The 24,121-nt window shown below is 38.9% G+C and overlaps 1 protein-coding gene across 1 annotated transcript; it reads right to left on the bottom strand.

Moving 5' to 3' along the window:
* Positions 1-669: 669 nt before the first annotated feature.
* On the bottom strand, positions 670-23,091 carry nrros (negative regulator of reactive oxygen species). Its single transcript, XM_034036125.3, has 3 exons — positions 22,899-23,091; positions 11,825-11,945; positions 670-2,675 (listed from the first exon to the last, which is right to left on the bottom strand). Exons 2-3 carry the CDS (start codon positions 11,930-11,932, stop codon positions 729-731), a joined length of 2,055 nt encoding a protein of 684 aa, XP_033892016.2. The 5' UTR covers positions 11,933-11,945; positions 22,899-23,091; the 3' UTR covers positions 670-728.
* Positions 23,092-24,121: the final 1,030 nt, after the last annotated feature.

The following is a 24,121-nucleotide window of genomic DNA, read 5'->3' as shown; positions in this document are numbered from 1 at the left end:
TTATTACCGGGAAAATGACCCTTCATTTTAATCAAATATTGGAGTCTATTAATAAACACGCAATATAAAAATGGATGTTATTTAAGATTAAAAGGAAAATATGAAAAAGGTGAAATTAAAGAAAATGTGATTAGAGCATCATAGGTTAACCTTTCTAAATGAATCCATGCCTTACCATTACAGCAAAGTGGAACACAGGGCCCACTGTCGCAAGATTTGAGTGGAAAAAGAAAGCTGTTCATCTATTATGATCTTCCAGACAAGATGCAGACAGATGTAGAGAAACATGGTAAGAATTCAGTATTGGAACATCAGAACCCAGAATCACTGAGAATAATTGCAAACACCACACAATAGTAAGGGCTATTGGAAGCTACAGTGAAACGTGCTTAACCAAACTGTGATCTGACAAACAAAGTCAAGTACACAAATGTTTCAGTTTAAGCCTTCATCAGTTAACAATCATTAAAATAACGTTTAAAGGCATGAGTATGCTTTTGAGTGTTTGAAATGATGTCAACAATTTTATAATAACTTGATTATCTGAACAAATCAATTTTACCTACACCCCCTGATCCCAGTTAGTTTGGGTTACAGAAGTTTGACAGTATTTGTTTGAAAATGCCGAGGTTTTTACACCCTTATAAATCAACAAGACAGACACTAGAGTCACATATGGTAGCTTTATTCGTTATTCCTTTTAAAAATGTAATGCTTGTTCAGTGCTACTAGTATGAAGTTGACCTTCTGCATCTTTGTTTTATAAATCTGGGAATCAGTTTGGGGTTGAAGGACAGGATGAACACCAAGCAGAGCCCTAGAAGAATGAGGCACAATGGCAGGAAGAGCAGGATATAGGGCCAAATCATTTCAGCCTTCTTTCTACAGTGTGTGCTTGCCAATTGTTTCATCTGAGAAATATGGTCCACCAAAGTAGACAGGTGGCACTTCACTTCAGCTTGGTCTTCAATCCTCACATTGTCCATTTCCCTAAAAATAGTCCACCAGTCCAGCTGGCAACAATTGAACAGGTTCCCCCCAAGAAGCAGAGACTGTATCTTCTGGCCCAAGACCCTTGCTTGACCAGGAGGAATGGTGGACAGCTTGTTGTCCCTCAAATTCAATGTCCTCAGGGATAGACCCAGAAGTGAAGTGGGGAGCTGATTTAAGGCATTCCCAGAGATGTCTAAAGACCTTAGGCTTTGGAATGGGGAAAAGTCCATGTCAGAAAGGTTGGTGTTCCCAAGACCTAAGTGCTCCAAAGTCCTGCTAAGGCTTAGAAAAGTAGTGCTCCTCACAATGAACCTGGGGTTTTTTGATAGTTCCAAATGGGTAATGGATGATCCCTCCAAAGCCTGTGGAGATATCATCTGTAGGTCACAGTCTGACAAATAGAGATGGCGAAGAGAGAAAATGCTGCTCAAAACCACGCAGTGTGAGTCACCTTGCGATGAGCAGATCTCAATTTTGTTAGAACTCAGATCTATAGAGGCAATGTTCTGCAATGCACTGAACGTCCATGAAGGGATCTGCTGCAGGTCATTGGAGCTCAGATTGAAAAACTTCAAATTGGGCAGCAGATTACCAAAGCTTCGATTGAGTTGCAGTTCTGAAAGTAGGTTGTGGCTCAAGTCCAGCTCCATAAGAGAATCTGGGATCTCCACTGGCGCCAAGTACATGGATTCCAGGCAGTTGTGGGCCAACCTAAGCCTCGACAGGGAGGTCATTCTGCTCAGAAAACCTTGGGGCAGGTAACGGAGACTGTTTTCACTCATGTCAAGAAGTTCCAAGGACGAGACGTCACTGTGGAGAGTTTCATCCCACAGATATGTGGCCGTGATGTTTCTAACACTCCCGTCTAGGTTGACAAACTGGACCACAGCGGGCTGCCCAGAAGAGCTGTTGTCCAGTTGCCGCCCATAAAAATTTATTTGGTTTTCTGCCAACAGCAAAGTCCGAATACGACTGCGGTTTGGCAAGAGAGGAAAGAAGAACATCTTGTTGTCTGAGAGATCCAATGTTTCTAGTTGAAACTCCTGTTCTTGGTGCTGGTAGGAGAGAAACCACTCAATGACATTGTGGCTGGCATTGAGAACCTCCAGCTGGGTAAGGTGAAAGTCCACAATGCAGGGGAGGTGGTTGAAGGCCACATTGAGCCTTCGGAGCTTCTTTAAGTTTCCAAAAGCACCATCTTCGATCTCGTAAAGCATGTTCCTCTCCAGGTTGAGCTCTTGCAGTTGGTGAAGCCCACTGAAGATAGACGTGTCTAGCCTCATGAGAAGGTTGCCAGACAGGGTCAGGGACTCCAAGGTTGTGAGGTTCTGAAGGATGGAAGAGACCATGTCTTCGGCCAACAGGTTTTCTGATAGGTCCAAGCTTTTCAAAGCTGGCAGGAACCGTAGAGCTCGGCCCAGCTCGTGGTAGTTGGAATGAAGGAGGTTGCTCGCTAGACTGAGGCTTTCTAGCCGAGGTGTGCTGGAAAAGACCCCCGCTTGTATGGTCTCCATTGTGTTATGAGTGCAGCTGAGTGTCTGCAGATGAGTGTAGCGTGTCAGCGAAGAATTCCACAGCAATCGGATGTGATTCCGGTCGAGGTGCAGCTTCTGTAAGTTCTCTGGAAGATCGGTAGGTACGGACACCAAGTTGCAGCCACTGTACCAAGCAGTGCTCTGGTCCTGTAAGAAACAGAGTCATTCATTACAGGTTCTGATGTTTGGGCTTCTCTCAATAATGCACAATTCAAAATAATTGCTAAACTCAAAAAATAAAAGTTGTGAATGTAACAGATGCCTTCATTGATGTTGTTTAGCTGTAATAAACAAAGGTTATTTGATAAACCACTGATGAGGATCCCTTTTGAAATACAAAGTAAAAATTGTTTACTTTAATATATGAAACTAAGTATATTATGAGGTAAAATAAAATTGTACTATGATTTCACACTTCTGCTACAAAAAAGTTTCATCCAAATGTTTAACCAAAAACAGCACACAATAAAACCCAAACCAAACCCCCTGAATACATGTTCACCCTCAATCTAGATGACAAGTTGTCAGAATTAAATTAATTTTATATTATATTTTTATAATTTCAATTACTGCAAGGACCAGGGGTCACAAATGGAGATTAGATAAAGGGGCATTCAGAACAGAAAATAGGAGGCATTTTTTTTACACAGAGAATTGTGAGGGTCTGGAACCAACTCCCCAGTAATGTTGTTGAAGCTGACACCCTGGGATCCTTCAAGAAGCAGCATGATGAGATTCTGGGATCAATAAGCTACTAACAATCAAACAAGCAAGATGGGCTGAATGGCCTCCTCTCATTTGTAAACTTTCTTATGTTCTTTCTTAATCCCACGAATGCAAATTCCTAATTACAATACAACACCTAACATTGGTCTGCTGGTGGCCATCATATAGGGTAAAGTGAGTAAAACTTGCAGGGGCTGTTTGTTGAAAAACCAAGGAGGTGAGAGGTTTCAAATGCAGAAGGAGATGTGTGTGAATAATACTGCTGTGTGACCAGGCTGGCTTTCTGGTGATGTCAGACCAGGAAGGAAATCCACAAGACAGTGTTGTGAGTAGCGCGCTGCTGTGCAGATTTAATTATAAGGACTGCCCAGTCCCTGACCACATTCCGGCACCTCCTTAAGACTCACCTCTTCAAACAGCACCTGTAGAACTCCTCTGTTTGTATCCTGGGACACTATCACCCTTCATGTAAATGTGCTTTATTTTGCTCTTATCTGCCCCCTATTTTACTGCATTTAATCCTGTACTTCAGAATACTGTAATCTGCCGAGTGTTTAACCTGTAGTACTTTGTATTTAATCATATCCTGATGTCACTATCACTATTATCTGCTGTATTATTGAATTGTGGTTTGTCACACTTGTACTTTGCTTGAACAAAAGTTATTGTATTTCTTGCTCTTATTGTATTACTTGTATTGTAACACTTGAAATGTATTTGCTTACGATTGTAAGTCGCCCTGGATAAGGGCGTCTACTAAGAAATAAATAATAATAATAATATAATAATTTTACAGAACAAGACACTTTACAAAAACAAAATGGCATGTTGGCCAAAACAGACACAGAACAAACAAGTATCGTGTTGCACGGGTAGCAATTGCTTTAGTATTGACTCTCTTATCTTACGACTCACATCTCGTTCCGCCCTGAACACAACAACCCCGAGTGAGTGACTCGTGCATCTATATATACAGCTGTGTTGGGAATCAATTACTAATTAATCACTCACTTGAATCCCCATAGCCTAATTTATACCCTGTGCACCAATATATATATATATATATACACACCAACAATAACACACCACAGACAACATATAACACAAAAATACGCACAGGGGCGGGGCACCCCCCAACATGCTGCCACTGTAAGTATACAGCAGTGTTAACCAATTGTATTTCATCATAGGATCATTTTAGGAATTACAAAACAAGTTACAGGCCAAAGGTATTCAGTTATAGTATGACAGTCTTACCCGACCACTCAAATACAGTTAATTGTGCTGTAGCGAACATACTTGTGACTGTAGCAGAATGTTTACCATATCCCATGATACTCGGTCGGGATTGGCCGTTTTTGGACACATTTTGTCCAATAAAATGGTTTTAGTCACAACCTGCTCTCAAGCAGTGTTAGCCCAACGAGGGGCAGAAACAATTGGACAAATCTTTCCCTGCATTCTGACCTCTTCCCTTCTCATGTTCGCCCTCGAAAAACTAAAAGAGAGCGCAGGGTTGAAAAATGGGAGGGGACTCAAATAAGAGTGGGGGAACCGTCTGGAACAAATGTACCTGTATCTTTGAAAAGCCAGGAGAAAGGGGTGGCTATACAGTGTGACCTGCAGAGCGAGGTTACTGAGCCTGTAAGGGCAGACAATGTAACAAGACCTCTTTATGTGCCTAATTTTTGGGGTCGGAATGTAGATATTGTTTTTAAACAACATAATTCCTCTTTAGATCTGTTCTGGGTCAGTTGCATTGAGGGAGAGTTGGTAGATGCTGGTTAATAGACTGTCATCAGTTCTTCAGTCTCTGAGAGAAGCAGGGCTTACAGCTAACTTAGCAAAATGTGCATTTGGAAAAGATGAAACCATTTAGGATTTGTCATGGGAAACGGTTATGTGAAACCTGTGGCATCTAAAACTAAGAAGCAAGTGAGGGCATTATTGGGACTGGTGGTTTACTACCGCCGATTTATTCCTGAATTTTCCACTATCACCGCTCCCCTTACTGACCTCACCAAGAAAAATGCCCCAAATAGAATAGGGTGAACAGTAGAGTGTCAGGTGGCGTTTGATTTGATAAAGGTATGGCTGAGCCAGGCTCCGGCCTTAATTAGTCTGGATTTCAGTCAGGAGTTCATCCTGCAAACTGATGCCTCAGAAGTTGGTTTGGGGGCTGTTCTGCCCCAAAAGAGAGAAGGTATAGAACATCCCCTGTTGTATATAAGTTGGACGTTGGTGGCCAGAGAGAAAAATTATTCTGGCCATCAAGTGGGCCCTGAATCCCTGCGATATTATCTTTTGGGACAACCTTTTCTGCTCACAACAGATTACACTCCGCTTAAGTGGTTGAATATGATGAAGGATTTGAATGTCAGGATAACACAGTGGTACCTGGTAATCCACCCCTTTTCCTTTCAGATTAATCATCGTGCTCCACTCTGTGGGGTGGGATATGTGATGGGCACAGAAGGGTCCAGGCTGTACTTCAACCTCCTGGCGCTAGAGGTTGCTCAGCAGCCAGAGTGTGACACTATTTGGGATGGCTGAACAGGGACTGATTCAGTAGTACTGGAAGTCGGCCATTTTAGGTAGGGGCAGACAGTGATTTGTGTATGGAGAAATTTCCTCTGTAAAGCGGCCATTTTCAACACAGGGCAGTTTGCCATTGGTGTTCGGTGATTACAGGGGTGGTGCTCCAGACATAAATAGGGAAGTGTCTGTCTTACAAAGGCTGAGCTGGAGAACGGAGCCAAGCGGTTCGGTATCGTGTTTGTTTGTTTGTTCTGTATTAATGTTATGTTCGGCTTTATCATTTCAAAACCTTGCTGGAGGGGAGATATGAGGTCAGTGTTAGAAAAGACTCTGGACTAATAGAATACTTTTACCAGTGCTAAAGCACGACCACCACATCTGCAAAGAACACTTCACAAAAGGACCAGCCTTTGTTTGCACTTTGTTTGTTGTTGTGATCATTTGCACCGTTTGATTTCACTAAAAACAGAACTGTAAATATTAAATACACTCTCACCCTCACTGCCACCGAGGGATTGAGAGTTTAAACTCTACATCAGTGTGTCAAGAGTGTTTCTGGCCCATCACATTGACATTTTTAATTGTGATAAGAAAAGACACAATCTAGGGGTTCGTTTTGTAAGGTGACAGTTGTTTTTGCCTTTCAACTTAAATTTTCTGTTTTGCTCAGTTAAGTTATGTTGTCTAAATCTGCAGGTTTATAACCTAATTATCAGAGATGTACTCAACATAAGATACCAAGCTTTGAAAAGCAGGACACAAGTGCTAATTATCATACAGGATGTATGTAAAGACAGACAAAAAGACAAACAGACATCTTCTCATATACTCAACTTCTGAAATAACTAAGCAATGTCCTAATCACATCTCATCAAAATATCATTATTGGTTCTCCATGTATAACTATAAATTATAGAATAAGTGTTGAGAGACCTAGCATTGAGGAACATTTTCATTTTCAGTGCTGCTGCACAGATATTTATTTTTATAATTCCAAATGACGCTACGTTGCTAAGCAGACGTGGAAATTGATCTAAGGTAAGTAATTCCTTAGATCATACTTCCTTTGCCCTATATTATAGTTGTTATATAAACAGAATACTCCATATTACATTCAAAACTCATGGGTTGTTCGACTGTCCTAATTCGTGGAATACCTACACTCTCTCATCATTCATGTTGTGTCCTCTATGTATGACTGTGACAGAAATACAATGAGTTCTGGTGATAAATCTTCCTCCCGACCTGTGAGGGCGCTAAAGAATGGGAGGAGAAGTATCTGGAAGGGCTGGCCTGACAGTTCGTTTCCGGGACCGGGAAGTGGGTCAGCCTGGAAAGAAGCGAGACTCTGTTGTAAGACCGTATTGATTTGACAGGTAAACGAGGGGAGCTGCAAGTAATAAGGCAGCTGCAACCGTTTACCTAGAAATCATGTGGGATTACATATAGGGCCAGGGTAACGCTGTTCTTTGCCTTCGTTTGGGTAAAGCTCAGTAGAGAGAAGAACTGAGAGAGGAGCTCTCAATAATAAAAAGGAGAAAGATGTGTTACGTGTTTTGTGTTGTGTTTGTCTGTGTTGTAATTGTTTGTGTTTTTACATCACCAGACAGTTAGAGCACATCTCCGGAGCTGTCGCCGAGGGTCAGCACAATCCGGAGCACCAATGCACTACCGTCACAAAAAAATACTTGTGTATGCACTCAGCACCAGCACGACTGCACTCACCCAGGACTGGTGACCGTGTGTTCATTTTTGTTCGGGACTGTGCCCTGTTTTGTTATCCCCGTGCTTTACACCTTGGTGTGTATAGCCGGGGATTTATTATTTAACGGTCGCCAGACCTGGATTATAAATAAAGCACCTTTTCACTGGATACTGTTGTCTGCTTGTCATTCCTGCATCGCATCACCGCTACACCTGTTCCCCTTCATTAGCCACTTTGCCACAATGACGTGTACAGGCGCCACTATATCCCTAGTGGGGTATAAGGAATAGTTTATATGTTTCATTTTAATTTGTATGACTGTGTCCCATCATTTTCCCCGTGGCACAAGGGGAACACAAACATTATATATGAGCGACAGTCTAAAGGTTAAAAAACCTGCACCAACCAGCACATTGATAACTGAATCTAAAACTCACAATACACAGTGCAGATATGAAGCTGCATCCACCAGCACATTGATAACTGTAAAGAGTCACTTTCATTTTAATCTAAAACTCACAATACACAGTGCACAGATATGACGGATAACTTGTGGCTGCCACATAACAATTTAACCAGATGTCTGTAAAGACACCAGAGATTAAAACGTTTACTGTGGTATGAGATAGGGATCTAAAACTCTGCAAGTTACCTTAAAGTGGTAGTCACACATTGCCGCTGCGTGTTTATGTGTGTGTGTCACTATACATACATGTTTGTGGCACAGATGGGAAACAGGTTCACAGTACATATACCAATTATATAAACCTTATGTCACACAGTTTACTGCACTTATATGTGCAAGTGTAGCAGGTTAGCCTCAGGGCCCAAGCTGCTACTGGCAGACTGGGAGACAGAGAGCTGCAGTTAAATCGCTGTTACAAACGTTTATTACCACCAAACAAGCAAAAACACAGGAACAGAATAAACAAGGTACAGGGACAAAAATAAAGAGTTAAACAAAAACACAAATCATACACCAAAAACACTTCAGGCTGGTCATTCGCCTTCTCCTCTCTAAGCAAAGGATTTGGCTCCCTTTATATAGGCTACCATGTGGCTGGGGTTTCATTGACCATCCAATCAGCGCCCCAGCCACATTCCCCATGTGGATTCTGTCAGGGATGGAATTAACCCCATCCCTGCCAAACTTATTTACAAGCAGGAATTCTGCCCTGTCACAGCAAGATGTGACTTTTTTCCCCCCTTAAAAAGCTGGTGTTTTAAAAAGAAACTACAGCCATGCAATGCTTTGTTCATGATCATGATCAAACTCAAAGCATGTGGTAAAGGCACCTGCTGACTTGCTTGATGTTTCATTTGCTAAGAGTATAATAAAAGGTCTGTTTTTATCTGATTTCCACCCTGCTCTGTACATACGAATACGCAATTCAATCTTTTAAATTTAAAATGGATTTAAAATTCAAAATTTGCCCAAAATCCACATTCTTTATCACTACTGTTTTTACAGTAGATCAATATTTATTGAGTATATTTTCAGATTTAATTTCCATGCTTTTGTAATTTTCAATTCCAATTTCCATGTATTTCTTTTTACAGCACCTTTTATACCACAGTATCTCAAAGCGCTTTACATTTCAATTCAAACAGAAAGAGGTCTGCAATATCAAGGAGTAAAAATGACAAAATAACAATAAATAATTATAATAACCATAATAATATCTAGAAACAATAATACAGAATAAAAAAAAAACTATTGAAGAAAACAGGAAATTAATAAGAATGATATATAAAACACAATTACAACAATAAGCAAAAAAATAGATTAAAATAACTGTATTTGTACGTTAAACAGACTGCCTGTATTTATTGCAATGACTATGGTTACAGGTTTGATGTGTTGCTTTAATTATGAGTTCAGCAGCTGCTCTACAGTTCTAGATATTATATACATATAACACAGACTAGACCAGCCAATATATCTTTACAGAAGTAAGAACCAGTTCCATCCTGTTTGTTTTGCTGGTAATGCAATCACTGTGCACTAGATGGTGCTGGAATTTGCTTCGGCTGATCTAGCCTGTTGTACATACATTTGCTTGTAAAATACCTATTGATAAGTTGCAATTTTGAAGGCGGCATGCTGGCAGACATTTATTTAGGCAATTAATCCCCCCAGTATGTTCACAGAGATTGCCTGCTCACACCATTCTATTCAGAGGTGTAAAACCAGAGGCTATCCCAATAACCAAGGGCCCTGTGGGGAATCGCCTGGTACAGCTTGCCACTGCTTATCAAAACCACTGCTGTTTCAAGCCTCAGTTTAACCAGAAATGCAGAGAGCTGCTCCTACATAATGATGCAAACCATTAATTTCTGAAGTTTTTGAAATGACCACTAGGAGTGTGCAACTGTAATTCCTGCTCCATCTGGAACTGTGATTTTGTATAAAGATGTTCCATTTATTAACTCACAGCAGTGCTGTAATCGAGTCACCTATCTGGCTCGAGTCAATTCGAGTCATTAGTTCTGACAGTTTGAGATAGTTTGATTAAATCTGATTCATTTTACAGGAGATTAGCAATCTACAAGAAAAGAACATTTCAATTAAAAATACTAAATTGAGATGTACAATAATGTGGCCATACTTGCCCCACAGATGTTCACCATTAAATGTCCAAGGTTTCTGCCTTGAGTTTTGTCTCCCTTTCAGTGAATTCACTATTCCTTGACCTATTTATAAGCTGGTTTTGTTATTGATAAGGCCCTGTGAAAATCGCAAGTGCCTGGGCTGCCCGTTATCCTGAATACCCAATACCGCGATTTTTACAATATCCTTAAGAAATACAAATCATTGCATAATGACTTGCATTTCATACAAAAAATATAAAAAAATCACATTATGCACACAGTGCTGTGCAGTGATGATGTCATGTCACTCTATGCAATCTAAGCAGGAAATTAAAATGCTACACACTGTAAACAAGAAAATGGATGTCTCTAAAAAGGCTAAAAATTCTTCAGACAGTGTAGCAAATGGTGGAGTGATTCCTTCATCAGCCCAGCTGAGACGTGACTACTTACCTAAACTTAGCTTTTTTTTTCAAGACCTAAATGGTGAACATGCATCTGACGTACTGGAACTGAAAACTGTCCTTGCAGATACACTTTACCTACAGGCTGTTAATTACAACACCGTTTCACAAGCTATTGTAAAGTGATTGAGTAGCTTTGATGTTAATTTTGATGTCAGTGCATTTATCTGTATATTTGCTGTTTTTTAAAAAAAATAATAACCTGTACAAGTAATTTATTTAATATTTCCGTGCACATTCGCGAAATACGATACTTTACCCGTGACAATGCTGTGAATTTTAAAGAAAATTTCCGTGATTTTCACAGGGCCTGTACTGACCATACAGAGCCCATTTTACCTATGTTCAATTGGGTTGGATGTACAGTAATGGATACCACAAAATAAAAGAATGCATTTAACCATTTATTTATAATTTTACTAGTGTTTTTCACCTTTTCTCAACAGTGAAATTCCCTAATAGTTTTTTTCAGATACCTTCACCACATGAAAGGCCATTTTGTGGCATTTAATTTGATATTTGATATAGATATCTTGCTTCTAAGCCTTAAAACATAGCAGCTACAAAGGAAACCTGTTTGAGTTTTCAAACCATTGCATACTCACACATATATGCTCCCGTTCAAAATCAATAAACTCAACTAATTTGCTTAATATTACAGAAAGAAATGTATCTTGAAAGGCGAAGAGTTTAGCATAATAATGTGTGTTACATAATAAGTATTTTTTGTTATTTTCAGATAAAAAAGGGTTGTTCACTAATACGTTTAAAAAAATACCACACAGAACACATTACACCATAAACCCTTTAACCACCTGTACTTAGCACAATAAAATCCCAGTTGTTTGTCTAAATAAAATCAACAGTATAGTTAAAATGTGCAAATGTACAGTAATACTAAGAGGTCAATTGTATTTTGAATAACCCTACTAACGTAAAAGACTGGTATTGTAGCTCCTGTTTCACAACCACATGCAAAATACCCCAGCAGCGCAAACAAACACTTTTTTTTTTTTTTTACCGGTGTAGTAATTGATCTGTTCACCCACTATGACAAAATCCACAGACCACTTCTTAAAAATGAATTGAAAACAATGCAGTTCCGTCCTCAACCTCCTTTTGTCTGGCAGTGTTGATTGTGCCTATTCCCCAAATCATGCTGCTGTGGTCTGGTCTGCCCATTTTCCTTTTTATGAATTTATTCTTTAAAAAAGCAAAACGTTTTTAACCAAACTAACTCTGAATCCCCCGGAGACAGCAGTGAGACTTACCAGCATGCAGGACGCATGATGTCGGAAAGCAGAGGCTGAGACTGAGCAGGGCCTGGGCTGGATCACAGACAGGGCGTAGAGGCAGACCAGGCACACCAGCACCTGCATTTTAGCAGCTTTCCTAGGGAGAGAGGTGAGATACAGGGAATCAGATATTATTATTTATTTCTTAGCAGACGCCCTTATCCAGGGCGACTTACATTTGTTACAAGATATCACATTATTTTTACATTCAATTACATTATTTTTTACACATTATTTTTACATACAATTACCCATTTATACAGTTGGGTTTTTACTGGAGCAATCTAGGTAAAGTACCTTGTTCAAGGGTACAGCAGCAGTGTCCACCACCTGGGATGGAACCCATGACCCTCCGGTCCACAGTCCAGAGCCCTAACCACTACTCCACACTGCTGCCCTACTGTCCATCTCAATTCAAACAGACCAAGCAGGCTACTGTTCTGGTAATGTACTGGTACAGTTTTCTCGCTGTTCTGCAATAATTCTGGAATCTGTTATATTCAAGGTTAGGCCATGTTGCTCCCCAAATGCATTCTATAAGCCAAGAGATCTCTCAAGTACTCGTTGCACACAACATACCCTTTAACTCCCAGAGTTGTATTCACTTAGAACTAAGGAACTAGTCCAAAACTTGCAGCGCAGTAATAGAAATGGGAGTCTTGTGAATGAAAACCTCCCTGGAGACCCAACACATGGTTTGTGAAGATGAAGTACAATCTGTATTAATGATATGTCCAGTGGATAAAACAATGTGGTAGTGAAACGGTTAATTGCTGCTGGACACCATCTGCAATGGAACTTTATTGAGAGACTCACAGAATGCAGCTGTGAGTCTTTATCCTCCGGAAAGCCACATACCCTGAATACGGTGGCCATCTTAAGATGCAGAAAGATCACCATAACTATTAAACATTCTATAGTGCTTCAGTTAGAAATATGAAAAGAAAAATGAAAAAATACTTTTTGTTTGAAATGTTTGGCATTCGGTTCATTATGTTCATTTTAGTATTTCTAAAACAAAGCCCGAAAATGAGGTTGAGATTTGGAAGGAGGAGGTAAACTCAAACGCACAGCACAGACTGTGAAGAGAGGTAATGTTTAAATGAACCTGGTTTGAATAATATTGCTCGCTGCCACTGGATGAAGATTGACAAGTGGGAGTTATCTCTTTAGTGCATTTAGATTTTTCTGTCTGAAACTTTACTTCTGGCGTTATTGTTTATAACAAGGAAGAAAAAAAAAACATTGATATAATTATGCAGTTCAAAAATGAATATGATACTATTATGGTGAATTGATCCTGTTCAGTTTTTCCAGATGAAGTGTGTAGGAAGATGTCTGTGTCTGGCCTGTGTGTCTGGCCTGTGTGTCTGGCCTGTGTGTCTGTGTGTGTTGGTGTGTCTCTCAGGATCAATGCTGTACACAATAAGAAAATCTGTTTAGCACCTCATTTCATGTGGTCAATGAAAACCCTTTTCTTCGTCTATTCTCATTGATTCACACGGAGGTCCGATGATTCCACCAACATGAGTCATAGGTTGTGTGTCAAGCCTCTTGCCGTTCGTTTTGGCTGAAGTTGTAACAAACTAGGATTCATATTTATATTCTCAGCAGTTTTCCATATTTTTACAACATAATACAATACACATTGCTATAACACCTTACATCCCAAGGATCCCAAAACGCTTCACAAAAAAAAAAAAAATGTCATGAAAAACAGTTTAATACAAAATTGTATCAAATTTAAATTAAAAAAGCCACAAAAAATGTGGTTTTAATTTTACATTAAAAAAAGATAAAAAGCTAGTTTGTACAAATAGAACAATGAAAATAGTCTAATACAAAAATGTAATAAAATTGGAATAAAAGAAATACAGTTTAATTGTAAAATTTGAAAAAAATCAGATAAAAAGCTTATTTTTTTTTAAATAAAATAAATTAATACAAAATTAAAATATGAAAGGTTTATAAAATTAGTTTTTAATCTAGATTTAAAAACAGTTCAAGTCCAGCTTCCCTGACAAAAATGGGCAAATCATTCCATCATTTTGGAGCTTTATAACAAAAAGCCCTTCCTCCCGTTTTCATTTTATTAACCTTGGGAATAACCAACAATCCTGCATTCTGTGATCTAGGACTGCGATTAGGAATGCATGGGGTCAGCAGATCCTGTAAATAAACAGGCTCTAGTCCAGTCGAGGCCTTGTAAATTCAAAGCAGAATCTTGAAATCAACTCTAAAGGGAGCCAGTGCAAGGAGGCCAGCACAGGGGTGTTGTGTTCACTTTTCTTAGTTCTACTCAGAACTCTAGCAGCAGCATTCTGAACGAGCTGCACGCGAGACACAGCCAGAAAACAGAGCACTGCAATAATCAACCTTAGACGACACAAAGTCATGCACTAGTCTTTCAGCAGCAGCTACACACATAATAGGTCTGTGTTTGTTGCTATATAAAAATGTGGGAAACTACGGTTTTAATCTTACTTGAATTTCTAACTTCCCCACTTTCATCTGTTCAGTTTTATTTCCAATGCAGTAATTGTGGTCATTGCGGCAATACAAAACTCCAGAGTGTGTGCTATTGTGGGCTTTTGGCAGTGTGGGCTATTGGCAGTGTGTGCTACTGTGGGCTACTGGCAATGTGTGCTTGTGGCAGGACGGAAGCCCTACACATTGGAAATATGTAGTTTTATTGTATATTTTTGCGTTAATTGTTGTAAATTGATTTCATTAATTGTTTAACTGCTGTGGCGCTCCGCCGGGGACGATTACCTGTCTGCATGGAGCAGCAGCTGAAAGCAATCAGCTGTTCCAGTAGGCAGGTGGGCGTGTCTCAGCGGCGCGTCAGTATAAAAACATAGAGATCACTGTGATCGGGGCTGCTGCAAGGCCTGCCGTTTTCACGGCACCTTTGATTAATAGTTTGTTGTATTGTGTTTTGTTTTTAGTGTCTTTTACAGTCTTGTAACGTCCTCTGTGCACTACCATCGCTGGTACCGTCACATGTCATTATTGTTTGTTTTTTCTTTGTTTTATGTGTTAATAAATACTGAGCGCCGTGCTGGCGTGTTTCACTGCACCTGGGTCTCCGTGCCTCCATTCCGGCTCTCCCCTGCCTGTCTGCCTGCTTCAGTGCGGGAACAATACGCAAGAACACCACAGTGCTATTGTGCGTTATTGGCAGTGTGTGATATTAAGAACATAAGAACATAAGAAAGTTTACAAACGAGAGGAGGCCATTCAGCCCATCTTGCTTGTTTGGTTGTTAGCAGCTTATTGATCACAGAATCTCATCAAGCAGCTTCTTGAAGGATCCCAGGGTGTTAGCTTCAACAACATTACTGGGGAGTTGGTTCTATACCCTCACAATTCTCTGTCTAAAAAAGTGCCTCCTATTTTCTGTTCTGAATGCCCCTTTAGCTAATCTCCATTTGTGACCCCTGGTCCTTGTTTCTTTTTTCAGGTCAAAAAAGTCCAATGGGTCGACATTGTCTATACCTTTTAGGATTTTGAATGCTTGAATCAGATCACTGCGTAGTCTTCTTTGTTCAAGACTGAATATATTCAATTCTTTTAGCCTGTCTGCATACGACATGCCTTTTAAACCCGGGATAATTCTGGTCACTCTTCTATGCACTCTTTCTACAGCAGCAATATCCTTTTTGTAACAAGGTGACCAGAACTGAAAACAATATTCTAGGTGAGGTCTTACTAATGCATTGTAAAGTTTTAACATTACTTCCCTTGATTAAATTCAACACTTCTCACAATATATCTGAGCATCTTGTTGGCCTTTTTATAGCTTCCCCACATTGTCTAGATGAAGACATTTCTGAGTCAGCATAAACTCCTAGGTCTTTTTCATAGATCCCTTATTTTGTATTTTTGTTTATTAAAAACTTTATTTTTGAACTTTAAAACTGTCTCTGAGTCTCAAACCTCGGTCAGTCCTGTCACAGACCTAAAATAGAGCCCGGTGGAACACCATAAACTAATTCAGACAATGCAGATTTTTCATTCCTAATTAAAACAAATTGAGATCTATCAGAAAGATAGACTTAAATTTCCATTTTTATGCAGATGACACCCAGCTGTATTTGTCTTTAAACCTGGTGATACCTATTTTGGGACCAATATAGTATCTTTTCTTACTGACATTAAGGGCTGGATGTCTCAAACTTTCTTAATGTTGAAAAAGGAACTTGAAAAAACTGAGGTTCTGTTAGTGGGTTCATCAAACCAGCTAGACAAGCCTGAATCATTTGGCCTGGATTTCAGCAGACTATCTTCTGAACCTGTACTAGAAATGAGAAATGTAGGTGTGATCTTCGACCCTACTTTTATTTAAGAAACATATCAAAAAGATAATTTGAGAAATATTGCAAAACTTAGACCTATAGTCTCTGCATCTGATGCTGAAAGACTAGTACATGCCTGTGTATCCTCCAGAATTGATTATTGTAATGCATTATTTTCTGGCATCCCAAAATGTTTATTGTCTCGTTTGCAACTGGTTCAAAATGCTGCTGCTAGAATCAGGACTAAAACCAGAAAAAGGGAACATCTCACCCCAGTGTTGGTTTCTTTGCATTGGCTTCCTGTAAATTTTAGAGTTGATTTTAAAATATTGTTATTAACTTATAAGGCCCTAAATAATTTGGCACCAACCTATTTAGGAGTACTGTTTACCCCATATATCCCCAATCGTAACCTTAAATCCCTGAATATGGGATTGCTGGTACTCCCTAAAATAAAGTATGTTAAATGGGGAGGAAGGGCTTTTGTTATACAGCCCCCAAACCTTGGCCCTTATAAAGCCCTTACAAAGTTTCCCCTAGTAAAAGCATGGCAAAGTGTTATAAAACAAAGTGAAAGCATGGTAAAGCATAGGGAAGCAATGTAAAGCACAGAGGCATGGTAAACCATAGGGAAGCAATGTAAAGCACAGAGAGGTATGGTAAAGCATAGGAAAGCACTGTAAAGCACAGAGGCATGGTAAAGCATAGGGCAGTGTTGTAAAGCACAGAGAGGTATGGTAAAGCATAGGAAAGCACTGTAAAGCACAGAGAGGTATGGTAAAGCATAGGGAAGCATTGTAAAGCAGAGAGGTATGGTAAAGCATAGGGAAAATGCTGCTGGTAATATAATACATGAGAGCTCCAAATAGAGCACCAGGGCAGTTAGTTTAGTTTATTTATAGTTAATCACTTTGTGACCACAGGGCCAGCACAGGTACATCTCTAAGTAGGCCAGACTTTGTTTGTTTGTTTGTTTTGGTCACTTAAAAGCCGTCTTAATTAATATTTAATTATAGTTTCCTCATTGAAAATGCAGTGAATGTATCTGTCTGGCTGTCACACCTCACACTTCTATCATAGCCTCCTAGCCGCTTGTAGTAATATCCAATGCGGATTGTACACATTCTTTTTCAAGTAACCTTGACATAAATATATTGTTAAAATTAGAGTCTAGTCACTGGAGAAGATGCATGCATCAAAACATAAGGGTCTGACAAATCTTCATTCCTCATGACTACAGGCGTTACATAAAACATATATTGTTGAATTCTATTCTATTTTAACTGGGACATGCCCATAGGTTTCTAAAGTGTAGCTGCACACAAATATGTTAAAAAAGAAATCACTCAGGGGTAGATATACTAAGACAGGCCAGTCGCTGCACAAACATACCGCAATTTGCATTTTTGTTACGACACTTAACAAAGTATACATTTTGTCGTATGTACTAAGAGTATATATGTTAATGAAAAGAGACACAATATACTAATTTAAATATTTGTTGCGTCTTCTTAGCGAGATCTCTAGCATTGCGAGAGTCGTGCGACATTGTTGAAATAAGTTGTGGTTTGCTGCAGCAGAGGGTGCCCGAAGGATAACATCTCTACACGCAAGGGTGCAAGAATCAAAATAACATTGTTTTTGTTCAATGTAAACGTCATCTGTACAATGCATTCTGTTCCATCTATTTTAATACGGTTACATATATAAAAAATGAAAGGCAGTTTAATCCCATCAGATTCTATAGTGGGACCCCCACCTTCACCCCAAAAAGCTTAATTAAAATTGAAACGAAATGATTTTAGCTGTTTTTTTTTATTATTATTATTTGTAACTTGGCCTACTTAGTAGCCTAAACAATTAACACACAATAGATCATGGTCCTATACAGATGCTCAGAATGAGCTGGAGGGGTTAGCGGCACATGTGTGCAGTCTATTGCTCCCAACACGCTCGGAAAACCAGAAATGTCACAGAAATTTGTTTTCATCAAGGCTTGTAAGCACACCCTGACTTCAGTGAAAATTAGGTACTTGGGTGTTTGCCTCAAAAATGCATTGAGCACAACTGGCAACACACGAGAAAAAGCACACTGGGAAATGCCAGCAACAATTAAGACTGTTTAAAATGTGCTTTCAAAAGTTCTGAACAAATTGATGCAATTGTAAATGTCACAGTTGCCCACAACTTTAGTACACCTTATTATGTTTGAGAAACCTCATTTTTGTGAATTTATGCAGGAACGTCAATAATTACATATTCATCCTAGAACTGCAAAGAAAAGCTGCTGCCTCAAAGCATTCCCTAAAAAGTCGCTAACAGCATTGCGCTTGTTTAGTACATTTCACCCTAGACTTCCGACTCGTTGGCTGGTTTGCGACTATTGCGACAGCCGCAGCACTTCAGCTGCCTGGAGCAGCGGGAGGTTATGAATGCCATCTGCAGCCATTGCTCAGGGAAGTGAAACCACAAAATGGAAACAGAATGGAAAAAAGGGATTTAACAAAACTATTATTTAAACTTCAGTAATGAAACTGACATCCATATAATAATCTACTGAATATATTATTATTATTATTTATTTCTTAGCAGACACCCTTATCCAGGGCGACTTACAATCGTAAGCAAATACATTTCAAGTGTTACAATACAAGTAATACAATAAGAGCAAGATATAACGCACAGCCTGTGCATTGCACACATGTCTAAGCAGTTGCACAGAACAGCCCTTGTAAATCACACTCCAGTACATTATCAGTGTAGCCATTAAGCATAAACTGTAGGCTTGTTAGAAAGTCAGATCATCTGTAGCAAGGTATGGTGTCCCCTGTCACATTATTAGTATATTTGCTGTTAGTTTTGCAGGAATGATGAATTAAATAAATCCACATCCGTGCATGTCAATTGGTTTCTGGTCCTCTCAGTTCCAGCCATGTGAGAATGGGGCTGGAATGGAGGAAACTGTGGGCCTTGATTGGTGGACCAATTAATCAATCAATCTCTCAATGAATTGTCCAATTTGTTTTAAATTATCCAGGTGTGTATAAAAGGCTGCAGAATGCCCAGCTATTGGGGGGTTGGCTGCAGGAACAGGTTAAAGGCTAAGCTGTGCCAGCACTGATAGAAATGCTTGGGTAGGACGTGTTTGTACTGGGGAAAGTCTTAAAGCATAAACACTGGCTGCTTTTTGTTTATTTTTTAACAATTTAAATTGAATAGTTAACAATGAAAGTGTGCAAAAGCACTGAAATCTGGAAGCGTATTCACGTGACTCCTCCTTTTGCATGCCTGACCACTGACCACCCTGTTAGATCGCCCTGTTAAATCTTTAGTTTGAATTTTTTCTCCAACATTAATAAAGACTGTAACATCAGCTCTTGCTGACTGATGATTAGTGTTCAGAGTTTGCGGTTTATTCTGAATTTTACCAGAAAATTACAGGATTTTTTTTTTTAACTGGGTGTCGGTTTTTAATTATTTATACCTGTTTTTTGTATATTATTCAATATTTTCCCAGTACTATTTTCTAGGAAATACACAATATTGTGATTAAAATGCTGTTTTATTTTGATTCTGACATTGTAATAAGCAGACCTACACCGTATCCTAGGATAAAGCAGACGTTTAGACGTCAGAGGATCAAATAACATTCAAACGTGGTTCTCTATCACTTCGCAATCAAAGTCTGATTATTGTGGAAATTGCTGGGTGTAGTAACTGCTAGCTTGATCAAAAACTAAATTAAAATACTTACACAAAAATGTAATATTTTATATATAATATCAGTTTATGAATATGCAAAAGAAAATGAATGTTTCGAAGTATACAAAAAGCAAAAATAGCAGAAGTGGGTCAGATGAGGCAGAGGATGCATAGCGCTGCAAATACTACATTGAGGTACATGTTCACGCTGACAGATAAAAGAACATACTGGAAAATAAGCGACACATTAAACTAAAACAACAAAGTAAACTGAGAGACACGCAATCCTTTTATGCTGCTTTTACACACGCTTTAATAAAAGAGAGCGCAGAATGACTGTGTTAATGAGTTTGTCAGAGCGCTGTGCTTTGCTGGACAGCCACAGTTTATTGCAGAGAGGTATGTATTGGTGACTTTGTGCGACAGTACTGTCCATCAGCTAAACCACTGCCTAACACCGACAGTCTTAATCGTAAATATTTGACAGAAATGGTGATGCTTTAGTTGGTAAACTTATGGAACTCATTGATGGAAATGTCCAGTGTGATTTTTGACGAGTCTCCCGATGGCTTGCACCACCCAGTTCTGTTAATATTTTAGGATTTCAAGGTCAATAAACCTGGCTTGTTTTGTGCTGATGTCATGATCATACCTTCTTTAGATACTATTTCCGTCAGCACAGCGATTGCCCAAACGTTCACAAAGTACCAGCTAACTTGGGAAAATGTGGCTTCGGCTTGCACAGATTCTGTTCATCATACATCCCAGGGATCCCATTATTAATCAGAAACCAGAACTGCTCCGCATCATATTCCACATGTAAAGTGTGTATACTGTGATTTTTCCCCCCGATTCTTACTGATGTTTCAATTAAAAACAATTGTTTACCGATTTTATCCCTATTTTAATATATTTAAAATAAACTCCGAAAAATTCCCAGATTTTTTTTTTTAAAGATAAAAACAGAAAATGTGGAACACTACTTGATGTACGCTGTACTCTATATATATCTCTATAAAATACATGTGTATATATATATATATATATATATATATATATATATATATATATAAACTGCAGTGTACACAACTGAAGGCATATGAAATGAAAGGTTTTTAAAAAATGTACACAAAAGGTTTAAAAGGTTAAAAAATCTTTTATTTTCAGGACGTTTCAGGCAAAAGCGCTTCATCAGCAGTTTAAAAAGAAAAGTAAACACAGTGCAGTAAACTTGCTGTTATTCAAGAATTGTAATTATACAAAAATTCTGTGGATGGTGTCATGATTATTAGAATAGAATGTTCATTCCCCAAGGTTCCAAAGTTTATATATATATCCTGTGTATATTGCTCTGAAATGTTTGTAAAATGTGTAAAAGGGTGAATGTTAAATTCCTAAAACTACTGTGTTAAATGAAAAGTGAAGGACGGCAATGTACTGTATTCATTTACAGTGGTTTACAATGCATCCTATAAACATGATGAAACTATTTTTTTTCGTCATCAATTTTTCCCTTGGCTATTATTCAAAGGTCATAGCTTTAACCAAAGCTCCCGAAGTAAAAGCACACAAAGTGTAATAAAGCACACCGAAAACATGGTAAAGCATTGATAAGCATTGGAAAGCACAGAGAGTTAAAGCATATTAAAAAACATGGCAAACCATAGTAAACTATGTTCAATGCATTGTATAAGCATTGGAAGATTGCAGATTGGCCGTGGTAAACTTGTATAAGGCTTTTAAACTTCTTTATAAGTAAACTTACTGTATCTTCAATTAAAAATGATCTTAAGCAAAAAGGGTGCAGGATCTGCCAGTGTTTACCCTTTGTAACTACAATATATTTAAAATAACCTTTTCAATGCCCTATTGTTATTATTTCAAGAGGAGTCATTTATGATGTTCAGCTTTATATAAGTATGTCAGTGCCATCCACCCCCGCCATGGCTGTAAACTCAAGCTACACGTGTGATAAGCGACAATGAAGTATAACAACATGTATAGAATAGTATAGACTAAGAAGTGATTTTACAGATATATGCAAACATTTAACAATTGTTAAACATTTTACAGAGCTGGTCTAGCTCATAGATTAGCCTTCTGTGGGCTCTGCTTTATCACAAACTGGATATAACTGGTAGTCCGATCTGTTTAACTCAGCTAATATTTTAAACATGGGCTTGTGGGGTGTTAGTGCTCTTATATAAAGTATTCCTAAATATATAAACAAATATAAGTCAGAACTTTACCATGCATTTGAATAGGGGAGCCAGTCTTGATGATACACATACTGGTAGCACATTCTGAACATGTGTAGTCCAAACTAAGGTTCATGTTCCATGTACCATGTCCTAGACAGTTTCTCACTCGATACATTCACAGTATATTTGCATTATTCTGAAGCCCACAAACCATGACACACAGTGCAGTTTGGTTGTAAGATATCGATTACCCTGACCAGCAGCTAACTGTAAACCTCTAATAGTAACTGAATGAGCTGTAAAGGGTGTTTGAATGCTGCAGCTCAGGACAGTTAGCTGTTGGACTCTCACAGAATCAGTCACACTTGTGAACTAACCACCTACATTACCATCCTGTATTTATCACTTCATGTGTATTACCGTTATGACAACGCCGCTCTCTCACTTCATTCGTCCTCAACAAACAAACATATCCAGCCGTGCCTCTCGGGCTCAGACGCGCTTAAATCATGCATCAATTCCATCTTACAACAGTAAGTCCTGTATCTATTGAATCAATATTAACTGATATACTGTGTTACTGTGCGCTAGATCTGTACCCCTTCTTCTACACTGTTCGGGGAAGTTGTAAGTGACTGATTCTTTGAAAGAAACCGTAATACTTCAAAAACACTCTCAGTGGTTTGTCTCGTATTGTGCAAACACGTTTCATTCACAGTACAGAACTAAGCAGTTGTATTTTTTACAACGGTGATGCATGAAATTCAATACATAATATAGTACATGAAGCGAAGGAGCATTACTATATTATTGCATTACAAGTATTATTATATTAGTTCATGCACTTACAGCGGCGTGATGGGTTACCCTCTTTGCTGACGCTCACGCTGCCGCCCTGGACCATGGTGGTTCTGCTAGCGTACTGTAGGTTACGAGCCGTGCCGCCGCAAACCGCCCTGGAACATGTTCGCTGTAATATTCAGTTGGTGTCTCTGGGTTGTTGTTTTTTTTTTCTAGTTGTAAGATTATTAGTAGGTGCGGAAGCAGGCAGGCAAACAGGCAGCGGAAACCGATCACATGGCCTCTTAAGATAGCTGCGTAAGTCACAGAGAGCGCAGTGTAAGTCAGGAGTATTGGAAAACAAAGAAGTATAATAATAATAATAATAATAATAAAAATAATAATAATAATAATAATAATAATAGTATAGCTTTTTCTTCGTTTTTTTCTTACAGAAGTCAAACACCACACCTTCGATAATATTGCCATGTTGTCTGGTGAGCACTGGGAATATCCAGCTGCACCCAAACTGGCTCATGTTATAACCAGTGCATGGGTGTGGTTATTAGTTCATGTTATTAGCTTTTGAGTTATGGCTACACCAATGTCCACAAATCGCCATTGGTGTATCGATAACGCAAAAACATACTGTGCTATTTGCATGTATTGAAGAATGCTGTTGACCTCTATAACTGAGCTCAAAGTTGTAGCTCACAAGCTCCTGTTTCTACTGCTAAAAGTACATTTCAAAGGAGAATGTCCACAAACTGGATTGTAAACAAGGGTTCATCTCTTTCAAATTGTTAGTCAGTGCAGCCGCTGCATTGAGGGACGAAACGTTGCACCACACCAAATATAATGCTTCTTGTGAAGTCACTGAGATCCTTCTGCTTTTACCTGCTTGTTGCTGAATAGTTGCACACAACACAGTTTATATAGGTCTAGTGGATCACATCACCACAGACAGTACAGACTAGGGGAGGGCGGCAGTGTGGAGTAGTGGTTAGGGCTCGGGACTCTTGACCGGAGGGTCGTGGGTTCAATCCCAGGTGGGGGGACACTGCTGCTGTACCCTTGAGCAAAGTACTTTATCTAGATTGCTCCAGTAAAAACCCAACTGTATAAATGGGTAATTGTATGTAAAAAAATAATATAATTGTATGTAAAAATAATGTGATATCTTGTAATAATTGTAAGTCATCCTGGATAAGGGCATCTGCTAAGAAATAAATAATAATAATACTCTCCAGTGGCAATGCAATGATTCATTGCTAAGGGACAATGGTAGCACT

This window comes from Acipenser ruthenus, chromosome 17, assembly GCF_902713425.1.
Source record: "Acipenser ruthenus chromosome 17, fAciRut3.2 maternal haplotype, whole genome shotgun sequence".
Classification (NCBI taxonomy): domain Eukaryota; kingdom Metazoa; phylum Chordata; class Actinopteri; order Acipenseriformes; family Acipenseridae; genus Acipenser; species Acipenser ruthenus.
The sequence above is the reverse complement of the archived record's forward strand: the minus strand, read 5'-3'. Positions and strand labels throughout refer to the sequence as shown.

Excerpts from the sequence above, each read along its gene's own strand:
- nrros (XM_034036125.3), bottom strand. The coding sequence starts at position 11,932 with ATGCAGGTGCTGGTGTGCCTGGTCTGCCTCTACGCCCTGTCTGTGATC. Across the intron at positions 2,676-11,824 it reads ATCATGCGTCCTGCATGCTG|GACCAGAGCACTGCTTGGTA; the intron begins GTAAGTCTCACT and ends TGTTTCTTACAG.